We start from the raw sequence: 12,748 nt of genomic DNA, 5'->3' as shown, positions 1-12,748 counted from the left end.
TCTTTAGAGTGCAAGGAATGATAGTTGACAGAGTTGTGTCAGGGTTAAAAGCTAGTTATTACTGACAAAGCGCTCGTATCACCAGCTTTTTACTTCTTTGACAGCTGCTCTCTCCAACAGCAGCATAAGGAAAAGATCTATTTCTCTGGTTGAATGCACACGATATTTTCCCTTTACATGAGCTAAGGGGAACTAAAGCAAAGACCCTCACCTTGAGGAAGGAATTGAATCAAGTAACCTCTAGAGATACTTTCCAATACATATTATTCTACAACTCTATGAGACAGCAATTATTTCTTTTCTGGATGTCTCCCCTGCTAACTCATGAAACCATATATAGTGACCATATATATTCTGCGCATTGGTCTAAGCAGTAGCTAGTTCATCCTACTCCGAGACAAGCACTACGCTATTAGGAGTTGTTCTCAGTTATTTTTACTTAGCTTTTATGTCATCTACCACCTTTTATTTCTTGGTGTGGGAGATGGGGGGGGAAGGAGAAAAGGGTAACAGGCATGTACGCACTGGATAAAAGCTTATACCAGCACAGCTTCTAAAGACTCTCTGATTTTTTTTTGCATTGACCCTCATTTGTTCCATATTTAGAGATCACTAAAACAATTTTCTACCTGTGATTTAGTCTGCGTGATCTCTAGTCAAGAGGAGGAGAGCTTAACAGTAAGGATAGCACCACAAAATAAGCAAAGGGGTCAAGGTAGAGCAGTGTCCCCATTCTGATATTCATTCTCTCCATAGACTGTGTCAAGTTCCATAGACTAACATAGTCAAAAATTGAAGGAGTGCTTAGAGTTTGGGTAGATGCTGAGAACCAACAGCTTAGAGGGAACCATCACTGTTAAAAAGTACTCAGTATTTCTGTATAAAAGTGTTTAAATACAGGACAAGGGTCAAAAATTTATGCAAATATATTTAAAAATACAGCCATTTTCATCTAGCTACTTCCTGTTAGGCTTTGCTGCAGAATTGAGTTTTATATAAGGAACATAAATAAAAATGCAAATATTTTCAATGGATCAAAAAGTTAAATTTACAAAACAAATTTAAGAATTACAGCAACCAACTTTTTCTCAGTTTGCAGTCRGTGGGACACTTCTCCCATCCATTCTCAGAAAACATTAGTTGGAAGGAATCTGTCATCTCCTTTTCCCCCACTAATAAATTACTCGACGGGGATGTGGGAGAACTCTTCAAATCCCATGTCTCCTACTCTAGAGAAGAACATTCTTGCTGCAAGGCTAGAGGCCCTTTCTCATTAACTCTTTCTGAGGCTTTTTTTTTTATCTCTCTTTGAGATTTAATTATTTATTAGAGGAATGACTGAAATGCAGGCTTTCCTACTGCCAAAACCCAGACTCTTGAGGCGGTATCTACTTAATCTAACAAATACCAGTTATTCCAAAGTAGAACAATTTCAACAACAGAAATAAAGAAACTTCCCCCAGTCTAATGGTCACGGTCCATACAGGTGAAATGCCATTCAGGGAACTGTGTCTACCCATCTTTTGGCTGTTCTTCACCAACAGAAGTAATGTGTATCACTAGTGACTTTGAAACAAAATGCARCATTTCAGAATATTGATACAATTACATTGTATAGTTGCAGCAATTCAGTTGATTTCTTGTCACTTAGTCATAATCAGCAGTTTTCCTCAAAACACTAATTCACCCTGTTATTTTATGCCAAGGAAGGCCTGGTTTGATGTGACTTTGACTTACACAACTGATGAGCAAAGATTGTGCTACATACTAGAGTGGAAAAAAGAAAGCATTAAGACACAGAACTTAATTTTCTGCTATGCTGACATTGTCTAGTGACAATGTCAGTGATGACTCCCTGACACTTCATATGCTGTAGCTATTTTCCCCACACCAAATGACAGTCTTTCTCTAGAGGACACATAAAACCTGAGGACAGCTGTGTTCATCACACTTGGGGCATTCCCAGCTCCTGATTCAAAAAGATCTAGGGAAGTTAGCACATAAATCAGTGCTGCTGGGCCTGCTTTCCCCACACTGAGGGGACAATTTTGCTGACATTCTCCCAAACTGACACAGAAGGAGATAAGCTGGGAAAGAAAGTGTTCCACAAACTAAGATGCACATATTCCAAAACAGCTATATTTCCCTTCCCTATAAAACCCAAAATCTAACTTTGAATTTGCTAGACAGAAGAACTCTTTTCGCTCCAAAATGAAATTTTGGGATTACAGGAGGTAGGTCTATGAAAGCACCAGCCTCACTGTTCAGGCAAAAAATGCAAATCTAATCCTAGAACTCATTTGATGCAATCCTTTATCCCTTTTCATAAAAGAGCTAGACTTCCTTAAAAAGAGAGAGATTTTGCAAACAGGACTTGCTCATTTTTTGCTAACTTTCTGAAACTCGGATTCTATTTATAGTTTTATAGCTAACCAAACATGAAAGTTGATTGACACAGGAAGGGGTTGATAGTCATTCTAACATCCAAGCAGGCAGAAAAGCTTGAGGGAGCTTACTTGTCTGTTTAAGGTACTGAAAGTAAAGTTATTCTACTTCTGGTAGAGACTGCCCTATTGGCACAGCAATTTCACCCCCAATATCACACCCGAGTTTGTGCAAGCTTGAGAGTTGCATAAAGCTTTCTTCTGCCTAACCAATGTTCTCTCTGTGGAACACAGTATGGTTATTCTTCTGCAGACTGGAAGGAAAGGCACAGAGGTCTGCTCCAATCTAGCAACATTACATCCAAATCACTACAAAAGATACTACAGAACAAAGGTCTTTCAATGCTGCACACTGTACCTCATTACTTGGATATGTTTTATCTCCAATGACTGACAGCTAAAAAATTATAACCACACTTATACTTACAATGTTGATGTTCCAGCATCAAACATAGCAACTCGAACTTTCTATGCAGATGAGTGTTTATTTTTTCTGCAATATGCTTCAGAATGAGAATTCAGCCTTTGCTTGGATAACTGTAGATCCCCAAAGGCATATTTTGTCTTCAACTGCTCTTGCCTTTCAGGCGGATGAATAGGAAAAATTCTTATTACAGTTTCCCATTGTCTCTCTTTCCTTGCAATAGGATAATGTGGATCTTGGTGACCTGATGTTTTCACTCTGCTACCTTCCAACAGCTGGTAGACTAACTATTACAATAATAAAAGCAAGAAATTTAAAGGCAATGGATATCACAGGAGCATCAGGTAGGAATTTATTTAATGCTCAACCCAATTTATGACCTGTTTCCCTCCTGAGTTACAGCTGTAGTTCCATCAACACCTAGAAGGTTTTTGAGAGGAAGGGTCCTTACAGTGCAAGCTCTTGAGTCACCTGAGTACAGGAGTTTCTGAGAAGTAAGTAATATATTTTAGTTTGTGCCACTGCAAAGAGCTTAAAATAATTTGCTCTTAGAAAGACAGCAAGGTTATTATTTCTAAAAYCACCACGGTTCAGAACAGCAAGAATTGGACAACTTGTGTTCATAACATCAGGAATTTGGTTTCACAGCAGAAAGTTGTTACGGCTATGACACAGAGGCAGACTGACCCTGGATAGTCTCCAAGAGTCACTGAGCCAATTCTGCTTTGCTGGCCTATGGACAAAACAGTTATCATCTGTTTTCAGCAACCGTTTCAAGATTTAATAATAAAAACAAGAAATTAATTGAAATAAGCACTCATAGACTTCAGTACTCAGCTAGCATGGAGTTGTAGAGCTTGCAGAAAGGAACTACAAAGAAATATTCTTTTAACTACATTCAAATCTTCAAAAATAATTATGATTCTCTTGGGAAATATAAGCCATTTAATTGTTACACTTTGAAATTGTAACTGTATTCAACCATATATCAGCCAATCCTAATGTGTATGATACTGTCATCTTCTGTATGTCCTACAAATCTGTAGATATAATCAGGGTGTCCTAAACAGGCTGATACCAAGACTATTTATAAAACAGTCGTATATAACAGTTTGGTGGATATTTTAACACCTTTGAGAAGTCAGGACACAACAAGGAGCTTCTTGAACCTAAATTGTTTATAATAAGCATTCAACCAGAATGTCCACTGCCTCCCAGGCAGTCCACTGTAAAAAAGAAACTCAGATTCCACCCAGGTACAAGTGCCTAATTCTGCAAGCAGGTATGGGCATACAAGCAGATGACCCCCTTTACTTTCTGTTTGTGCTTGCTTAAAAAACAACAAAAGAAAACAAATGTTCTTATTATGATTCACACAGATCCCTATGTGAAGGTTTCTTTAATGTGTGAAGGAAGGCGACTAAAGAAAAGGAAAACTTCCACCAAGAGGAATACCCTTAATCCTGTTTACAATGAAGCCATAGTCTTTGATGTCCCTCCAGAAAATATTGACCAAATTAACTTGTCGATAGCTGTTATGGATTATGACCGGTGAGATACCTGTAGCTGTAAAATAACAATATCTATTGGCTTAAATCGGCACCAGGAACAAAGTTATTATTTTCCCCACTATGTGGGAAACAAAATATTTTGTCATGATGATTTTGGTAGAAGACTAAAATTTCTTGAATTTTCAGGCAGAACTTCCTTCTCAATTTTAAAATACAGATTTGCACCTATAACTGACATAASTAATGTGCAGATATATAATGCATATAATCAGATTTTCCACACATATAACCATAACTGTCCACACACTGATTTCCTATTTGTGTACAAGTGTTCTAACTCCTTCGAGACACACTTGCATTTCTAAAACTGTGCCTTAGAATTTACTCATACTTGCAACTAATTACAGARCATTAATGAAGAACTTTGTACATTCTTCAGCACAAAAATAAGACACACAACTGCATGCAGACACACAGTGTATGCTATGATGGGGAAAATATTAAATTATCTTGAGTAGMTGGAAAATGCAAAGAGCAAATGTATATATTTTATAGTTCATTATAAAATTATTAAATTATAATTTATATAWAAATATTATATAGGTAAATACTATATTTATATATAATTTATATGAAATTATTATATATATAATTATCATTTTTATAATTTTATAAAATCATATAAAATTATAAAGAGCCTTGATTAATGTCTTTAATAAAATATGTAAGGGCTACGGTTCTAAAAGTAAATTGTAAGAAAAAAATATTATGGAACATTTTCACAGTGTAGGTCACAATGAGGTCATTGGAGTGTGTCAAGTAGGCAACGATGCAGAAAGTCTAGGTCGCGACCACTGGAATGAAATGCTTTCGTACCCTCGGAAACCCATTGCTCACTGGCATCCTCTTGCAGAGGTAAGACTTATTTCTTGCTTCCTCTTTACTAAAATTGAGAAAATTCTTCCATATGGCATTAAAAGCTGGATAAAATCTTATGAACAAAAACCAGATCCACACATACACACTAAATCCTAGAAAAGGGCTTGGAAACACCAGTATTAAAAGTCAAACATAACATGAAAGTAAAGTCTGCTCCTTTCAATTTTAGGGGGACAGAAAATGTGTCTTTCTATCTTTAACATACACATGAAAACTCAAACATTATACACTGGATAAAGGATTTGTTTTTGTTTTATAAATAGGATCTTGGGTAACTTTCACGGATAATTGATATAAATTAATGGGCCTTGTTTAAGGAATGACCAAATAAAGATCTATTGCTTTTATATAAAGCAAACTAATTGGACTTCTACTAACACTATATCTATGCCACTGGCACATCTCAAGGAATGTCTAACTGCACTGGAAAAAAACATGTTTAAGTGTCTCTGGAGATCTGAGGCGTTAATAAGAAGCCACACAATCAGAAAAGCTTTTCAAGCATCCTATGTTTTTTGTTTTGTTTTGTTTTGTTTTTTGTCTTTAGGGCCCTGTTCAGCAGAAATGTTATGCAGGTCTTCTGCGCTTGGATGGCTGCCGAAGAGGCTTCCTCACCCTTATAACCTATTCAGCAGAAATCTGGCATTCCTGTTGAACTCTTTCTTAACCATATCCTCAGGGGCTATTCCACAGAGTCCAGTGGGGTAAAGACATCCTTTTAATCCCTCTGTCTAAACCTTGCTCCCTTCCCAATACAGAGGATGCTAACTCTGATGCATGAGACACAAAAATTCATCAGAGATCTAACTAAATTGCTGCCTAAGAGTTACCATGATTTACTATCACTGGCTAACGTCAGATAGTAACCCCACTCAGAAGAAACTACTATATTTATGAACAGCCCCAATGTCACCCCTCTGCTGAAATATAGAGAAAACTGTCATACCAAGCCAGGAATAATGCCATAAACATTTAAGATACAGAAGCTAGTAGTGGGCAGCCTCTATGAGTATACTGTATGCATCAGAGTGTAGTCATGTTACTAGAATGCAATTGAGGACTTTATTTACTTTGTTGTAAACACTAGCAGTGGTTCAAAAAACGWCAAGAAATGGGAAGATGCTGCAAAATGGCAAAAATACCACAGCAGTGCTGTGTCTCCATACACAATTACATTTACTGGTGCCTGGCAGCCACAGCAGTACAGTCTTCAGCACAGAGACCTTCAAGTGCTCACAAACTCTATTGCAGCTGGAGGGCACCGTGCCTCTTCAGAACATGGGTGGTGCCAACACACACACACACACACACACACACACACACACACGCACACACACACGCTGCCAAGGAAGAGGGTAGAAGATTATAACAGAAAGAACAGTTCCAGCAGAGTGGGGTGGCTCTGTCCATATGTTCATGTCCTCAATGAGAAGCTAGCTGCTGGCTGAGGTGCCACATTTGAAACGAGCATTTGGCAGCTGGGCTTAGAAAACGCGTCACATAGCTGTCAGCTGCAGCCAAGCAGTGATAGCAGTGGCTTGACGAAGCACGTGAAGAGTACTGCAATGGTTACTATTTCCCAGAATATGAGAAGTGTCTCTTAGAAGTTGGCTACATCCTTATATCCAACCTGTTTCACTCCTCTAATATATTTTATTACAGCCAGAGCCCACAATTAAGTTTTGACAGCTCTTCCCTTTCTACAGGCATCCTGTTCTTTTCATACATGCCTGGCTAACTTCTTTAGATGTCATTACTGTGAATCACTTYGCATGAAACGGAGCTAAACAGACATATTTTTTTCCTTCCCAGGAATCAAGTGGGGGAGGGTGTCCAGCCCATCCAAGCTGTGCAGAGAAATATATACACAGCATATCATTTTGGTTCCTGAATCAGGATTAGACTCAGCGAGAGCTTCTGGAACCTCTGTGGCCACAGTCATAGGACGCTGAATATTTGCTGAATAGGACCCTCAGTATTCTACTGTGTGAAGAGCTATTGGTTTCAAATAGTGCAATGTTATTCACTTGTAGCATTAATTCATCAGCTGACTGTACTGCTACCTATAGATATTTGTGTGGTCATAAGCATTGCCCAAAATCAAGTCATAAGTTCTGTTCATTAAACTAACCAAGATTTTACAAGCAATACAATAGCAATGAAAACCAACAARTAGCTGAAACAGTAAAAAATTTGGCTCTCATCTTTGCAAAAAAGATTCAGTATTGTAACAGACAGCTTGGTAAAYGGATTTTTTCAAGAATGATTGTCATCGGACATTTGTTTTTGATGATGGGTTGTGTCCTCAGTCTCAGCTGGTGCCTCCTTTCATCTTACATGAAAACATGGTTCCATGTAGAAATCCTTCAAAACTGGAAAAGTGAAAAGCTATATTCTGTGGGTGAGAACAAGATACATATGGCATTTGTAATGACAGTATGTTTTTTTAGAAAGACGATAACCATCTGTATAACATAGAGGTTGTTAGTCCTCAATCAAAATGTAGATAATTTTCCAGTGACATTTCTTAGTTGTATCCAGGAGACTGCAAAAAGTTGAAAACATATCACAGGTAGCTATGCTCCATCATGCACATAAGTGTGCACAGGCACAAACTGTCATTTTAAAATGCTGTTCCAAATACATGATGCCTGTGAGGATCTTATTTATTATTTATAGTAGAACTAATATGGCCATCTTACATGACAATATATTGTAACTGTTGGCAAACTCTGACCGTGAAACAAATATATCAAAGCACTAAACTCTTTCACATGAAAAAATCTATGTCCTGGAACAAGAGCTGCTAGAATAATTTTTGATTGTTATTTAGCCACRCGTGGAGTTAACTTGCCTTCAAACTTCTGCAGGGAGAATTTGATTCAAGTTTTTTACATTGCGATCTTTAATAGCTAAATGCACRTGCAAAGTATGTGTAGTTCATACAAGTTATTTTGCCTGAAATAAATTTACAGGTATGGAACCCTTGTCTTTATAACACACACACGCACGTGCATGCGCACACACGCACGCACACACACACACACACACCCTTCTTTCATGTTGTTATGAATGCTCACCAAGCATTTTGGATTTACAATTGAGCTGACACAAACATGCAAACACAGACTGGAGAAAACACTTGAAAATTTGATCCAAAATCTGAGAAAAAAATAGTTTTAATCAGTTGAGGATCTCCCAGAAAATCAGAGCTGCTAATGGGTGAAGCACAGCTTGACTTTTAGAGAGTGTTGGATCTGTTGTAAATGTGTACTGGAGCTATAAAGAATAGGTCCTGTAAATCTAATGTTTTCCCAAAACCTCAAGCTATGCAGCCATAGCATATAGCACATATTGTGAAGAATCCAGGATTTCCAGACTCAGCAGCTGTCTGGAACAGTCTGAAATTACCATGCATAATAATGCTTCAAAGCCTGCCCAAGCAAAATTTCCAGAAAGAAAATTGGGCATGTCCAGAAAATAAACAAAAATACAGATATAAATTGTATAAATAAAAAATATTTATACAGTAATATTTATATACAAATATAAAATATTTCTCTAGATTTTCAACTGAAGCTGATAGATTGCTTTGTATCAGCAGGCCAATAGTACAGTACAGTGCTCATATCTGTTCATGCATGAACCTCACTTCAGGCAAATTGAGCACTCTACTCAGACACAATTCTCGGGAGTCGACGTGTGGAGATATGCATAAGCAAAGAGGGTAAATTTTCTCTTTTGGAGTAGAATTCTTTGATTCCCTGGACAAATCATGATACACTCATCCCTGCTTGGAATGCAAAGCAGGCAGCTGCATGCTTTCCCACTGAAACTGCTATTTCTAGGGCAATGTTAGGAGTATAGCTTCTGTAAAAAAGGAAAACCCCTATGCAGCAGGCTCATTTCCTCTCCATAAATGAGCATAGAAGTCTTTCTAAGATTTGTCCCTAGCAACTCAAAGGGGCATGAACAAAAAAAGTAATATCATTATAAATGCTAGTGTTTTTGRTTTTATTACCATCTTCAATTTATTTAATGCTCAAGGTGCTGGCAGCATGAGAATGATTCTGAATCCACTTCTATTAAAAAGAAGAAATCTGTGTTCAAGGAGCATTTAAGGTGGAAGCCAGTGTACCTCAAAGGCTTATGTACTAGGAAGAAACCTTAATTTTTACTAAATTCTCAAACTACTTGCTTTCTAGTTCACAATTTGCAAACCATTACTCAGGCTGTGGCACTACAATATGCTTTTTAAAATATTTGCCTTATAATAGCAGCACATGTGGGATGATAGTTATTTTCTATATTGGCATATTTCATTCTTCATCTTTATGATCCACTTAACCAGTGCTATATTTGCTAACAAATGTACATGTTGGGGTTCTGGTGGGCCAATACATTGCTACTGTCTTTGCATTTTAGTGCAATAATGCAGCAGCACATTGGAAGAAACAGAGGATCTATTGCTACAAAAGCAACTGGAGACAGAGAAATAATCATGACCCCGACCATGTCCACTCTCTCTTTTCTGAACTACGTTTCCCAGACATGATTTAGTAGTAGAGCTCATAAAAATAATTCCAAATCCCCTGCCCTTACTTGTTTTCTTATTTCCTGTGAATGTACAGTTATACTGCATGACTACTATAGCAATTCTGAAATAGAAAAGGAAATCCCTTAGAAATGCATCTAGCAAGATTTTAATCCTGTTTCTCATTAAATATGTGCTGTTAAACTGTTACTTGTAGTTTTCCAGAACAAACCACCACTTCAGATGTTCTTTTATGAAAAAGCAATGAGTGTCAATGAGAAAGTCTTCCAAGGTACTGACTGACTGAGGCAGATTATAATGGGCAGTTCTGTGAAATTCTTATGCTAAAAYACTCACAGCACCACCCTTCTGCAACTGAGTATGGAAATATTTCTTCATCCATTTTCACTGAAAACACAAAATGTTTCTGTTTTGTTTTGTTTCATTTTTCCCTGCACGTAATCCCAGCAGTGGATCATGCACCTCAGTCTGGGCAGAACAGAAACCAGGCATATATTAAAAAAGACTCACAGCTCAGACTGATCCTACCAGTCAGTGCGCAGTTCAGCATTCTACCCCAGCTGATTCATAAAACAGAAAAAGCAGTAATTACAAAAAAGGTATTAAACAGTGGTCCAATTTAACTACCACTAACAGAACTGAATAGCATACAGCTAAACTGAGCCAGAGCTGATTCAGTCCTGGATGAAACAAGAGAAAAGGACAAAATAAAAAGTGCATGACTATTTTAGTCCACTCTTCTGGGCTTGAGGGGAGAGCTAATAAAGGGCAGTCATTCTTCAGCAAACTCAGAAACCTTTTTTTACACCAAGCATTACATGTAGTTATATCAACACTGAAGACCTAAAGCAAGAGGTACAAGAGACACATTTACCCTTTTATCACTTGGCAACATTAGAGCACTGAGGGGACCTACTTGYCATAAAAACAAAATAGCTGCAAACTCTCTTTTGGCTTAAAAGTAGCAAACAATAAAGGGGAAAGGATTGGAAACTGTCTGGAAAGTCTGTCTGACCCAGTTAGAAATCTATCTGAAATTATATTACTGTTAAGGCTTTATATATTCATTTGAACAGAAAGAAATGAAAAACATACAATAGGTGACCAAGTCTGAAAATGCCATCAATTAAAGGTTTCTTCTGTTTAGAATAACGTATTGTCAAATGATTACAGCCCATTATCAAGCAAGAAAAACAATAACAAAAATGATAACTTTTTTTTTTTTGATCTAGGAGGCAAAAAGTATGTAGGGAAAGTAATCTACAATACTGTGGGATTTAATAAAAGCACTCTGCAATGGGGAAAACAGCAGCAGAACAGAATTTGTAAAAAGTATTTTTTTAAAATGCTAACTTCACCTTGATTSTTGCTGTAATTAGTGAAAGGCCTTGCTTACACCTATAATTCTGCTCTGAAGTGACAGCCTAAGAGCATAGGAACCAAGCTGTGCAAGGTGTGAACTATCTTGTAATGGCACTGCACATTCCAGGCTGAGTAGTTTCAAGAGCTTCATTAAAAGTTAATTGCCAAAATTGTGGGTTGGGCAAAGAACTACAGCTGCAAGTACTCTAGGGTCCTGCAGCTCTCTGAAAGGACCTCCATCTCCTTCAAGGTCCATGAAATGCACTAATCCAGGTGGCAGTGATGAGACACTACTCAGGAAAGGTATCATCAGGATATACCTCAACTAATGACTGAACACAGCACACCTGGCATGGAGGGGAAGATGACAAGAGGACTTGTAAGCATCTGGGTTGTTTGTTTGTTTGTTTTGTCTGGCTTTTTTAGTTCTTCCTTCCTTTGCTGAAATGTAGCCTTGTAAATCTGCAATGTTTTATTTAGTTGCATGCAGGCCAGCTGTCATTTTTAATATCCATTGCAAAGTTGCGTGAACAGAGCTGTGTTGTTTTGGTATACTTTTTTTATATCACATGAACATTGTACTATGCTTTATTCTTTCTTGTTCAATAAATAGTCCTCATATCTCTCTGTTTCATGTCTGATTTTGGAGTAGGGCCACATCTGTATCAAGGCTCTCTCAATTATCTGGGCATTTGGTTTGTTTAGTAGAAATATGCATGATTCCTTTTGCAGTGATGGTTTGAGGGATAAAAGAGTTTCTTAATTTTATAATATGYATTACAATCTTCTAAACACAAGTAAAAAATGTACTGTGATTTATTTATATAGATCTAGTCTGAACAAGTAATTTTGTTCTTAATAAAAACTCTGTAAGAAAATGTGCCATTGTAATTTTTACTATTTTGAATTTAATATATAAAAGTTTAAGTCACTATTCAAAGAAGTCCCACAAAACATTTTGGAAGTGTTTTAACTCAACTCTTCTCCATAGATGTTGTTCTGATAAAATAAATGTGACCAGAGAGACATGCTTAATGTGACTGTTCCTTTACAGCACTTAAACCCCAAGATCTGAGTTTCTGAATAGAGAGACTCCCCCCTTGTTTCATTCTATGTCCATAATCATAGAGAAAGATTTTTAGAGATATCAAACATGAATTGCATATATTTAATATTAAGAACAGCATAAAGAGGCTTCAGAAGTGCTTCCCCTGAGTGACAGTGTGGTAAATTAACAGAATTAGTGTTTAGATGGCAGATTAATAAAATTAGCATTCCTCCTGTGAACACCTAACATGTACCTCAGGGAAATTCCTAGGAGTCCACTGGCAGAGGCCAGAAACAAATGGAAAAGCATGTAGAGAAGTGCGACGACAAAACTGCACCCAAACCGCACCTAAATGGCTATGCTCTTCTCTTGTTTCACAGCTACTGAAACTGGATATCCATCAGCAAAGGTCCTACACAYGCATGACATCTAATTAAGGAAGAGTTTTTTTCTGGCTCTTTAAGG

General features: G+C 37.3%; 1 protein-coding gene across 4 annotated transcripts in view; it reads left to right on the top strand.

Moving 5' to 3' along the window:
- Positions 1-11,856, top strand: part of SYT9 (synaptotagmin 9) — a 43,621-nt gene extending 31,765 nt beyond the window's left edge. The window contains exons 4-8 of one of the 4 annotated variants that reach the window (XM_085300843.1): positions 3,092-3,212; positions 4,248-4,419; positions 5,165-5,294; positions 5,866-6,022; positions 7,131-7,163. In XM_085300843.1, coding sequence (XP_085156969.1) covers positions 3,092-3,212; positions 4,248-4,419; positions 5,165-5,294; positions 5,866-5,973 — 531 coding nt within the window. In that variant the 3' untranslated portion in view covers positions 5,974-6,022; positions 7,131-7,163. Of the gene's footprint in view, positions 1-3,091; positions 3,213-4,247; positions 4,420-5,164; positions 5,295-5,865; positions 6,435-7,130 lie in introns of those variants that run through there. The other 3 variants (XM_085300844.1, XM_085300842.1, XM_085300846.1) reach the window with 3 other exon arrangements.
- The last annotated feature ends 892 nt before the right edge of the window (positions 11,857-12,748 follow it).

The sequence above is a fragment of the Rhea americana genome, unplaced genomic scaffold, assembly GCF_003343005.1.
Source record: "Rhea americana isolate MKP2758 unplaced genomic scaffold, rheAme1 scaffold_17, whole genome shotgun sequence".
Classification (NCBI taxonomy): Eukaryota; Metazoa; Chordata; class Aves; order Rheiformes; family Rheidae; genus Rhea; species Rhea americana.
This window is presented reverse-complemented; position numbering and strand designations above follow the sequence as displayed.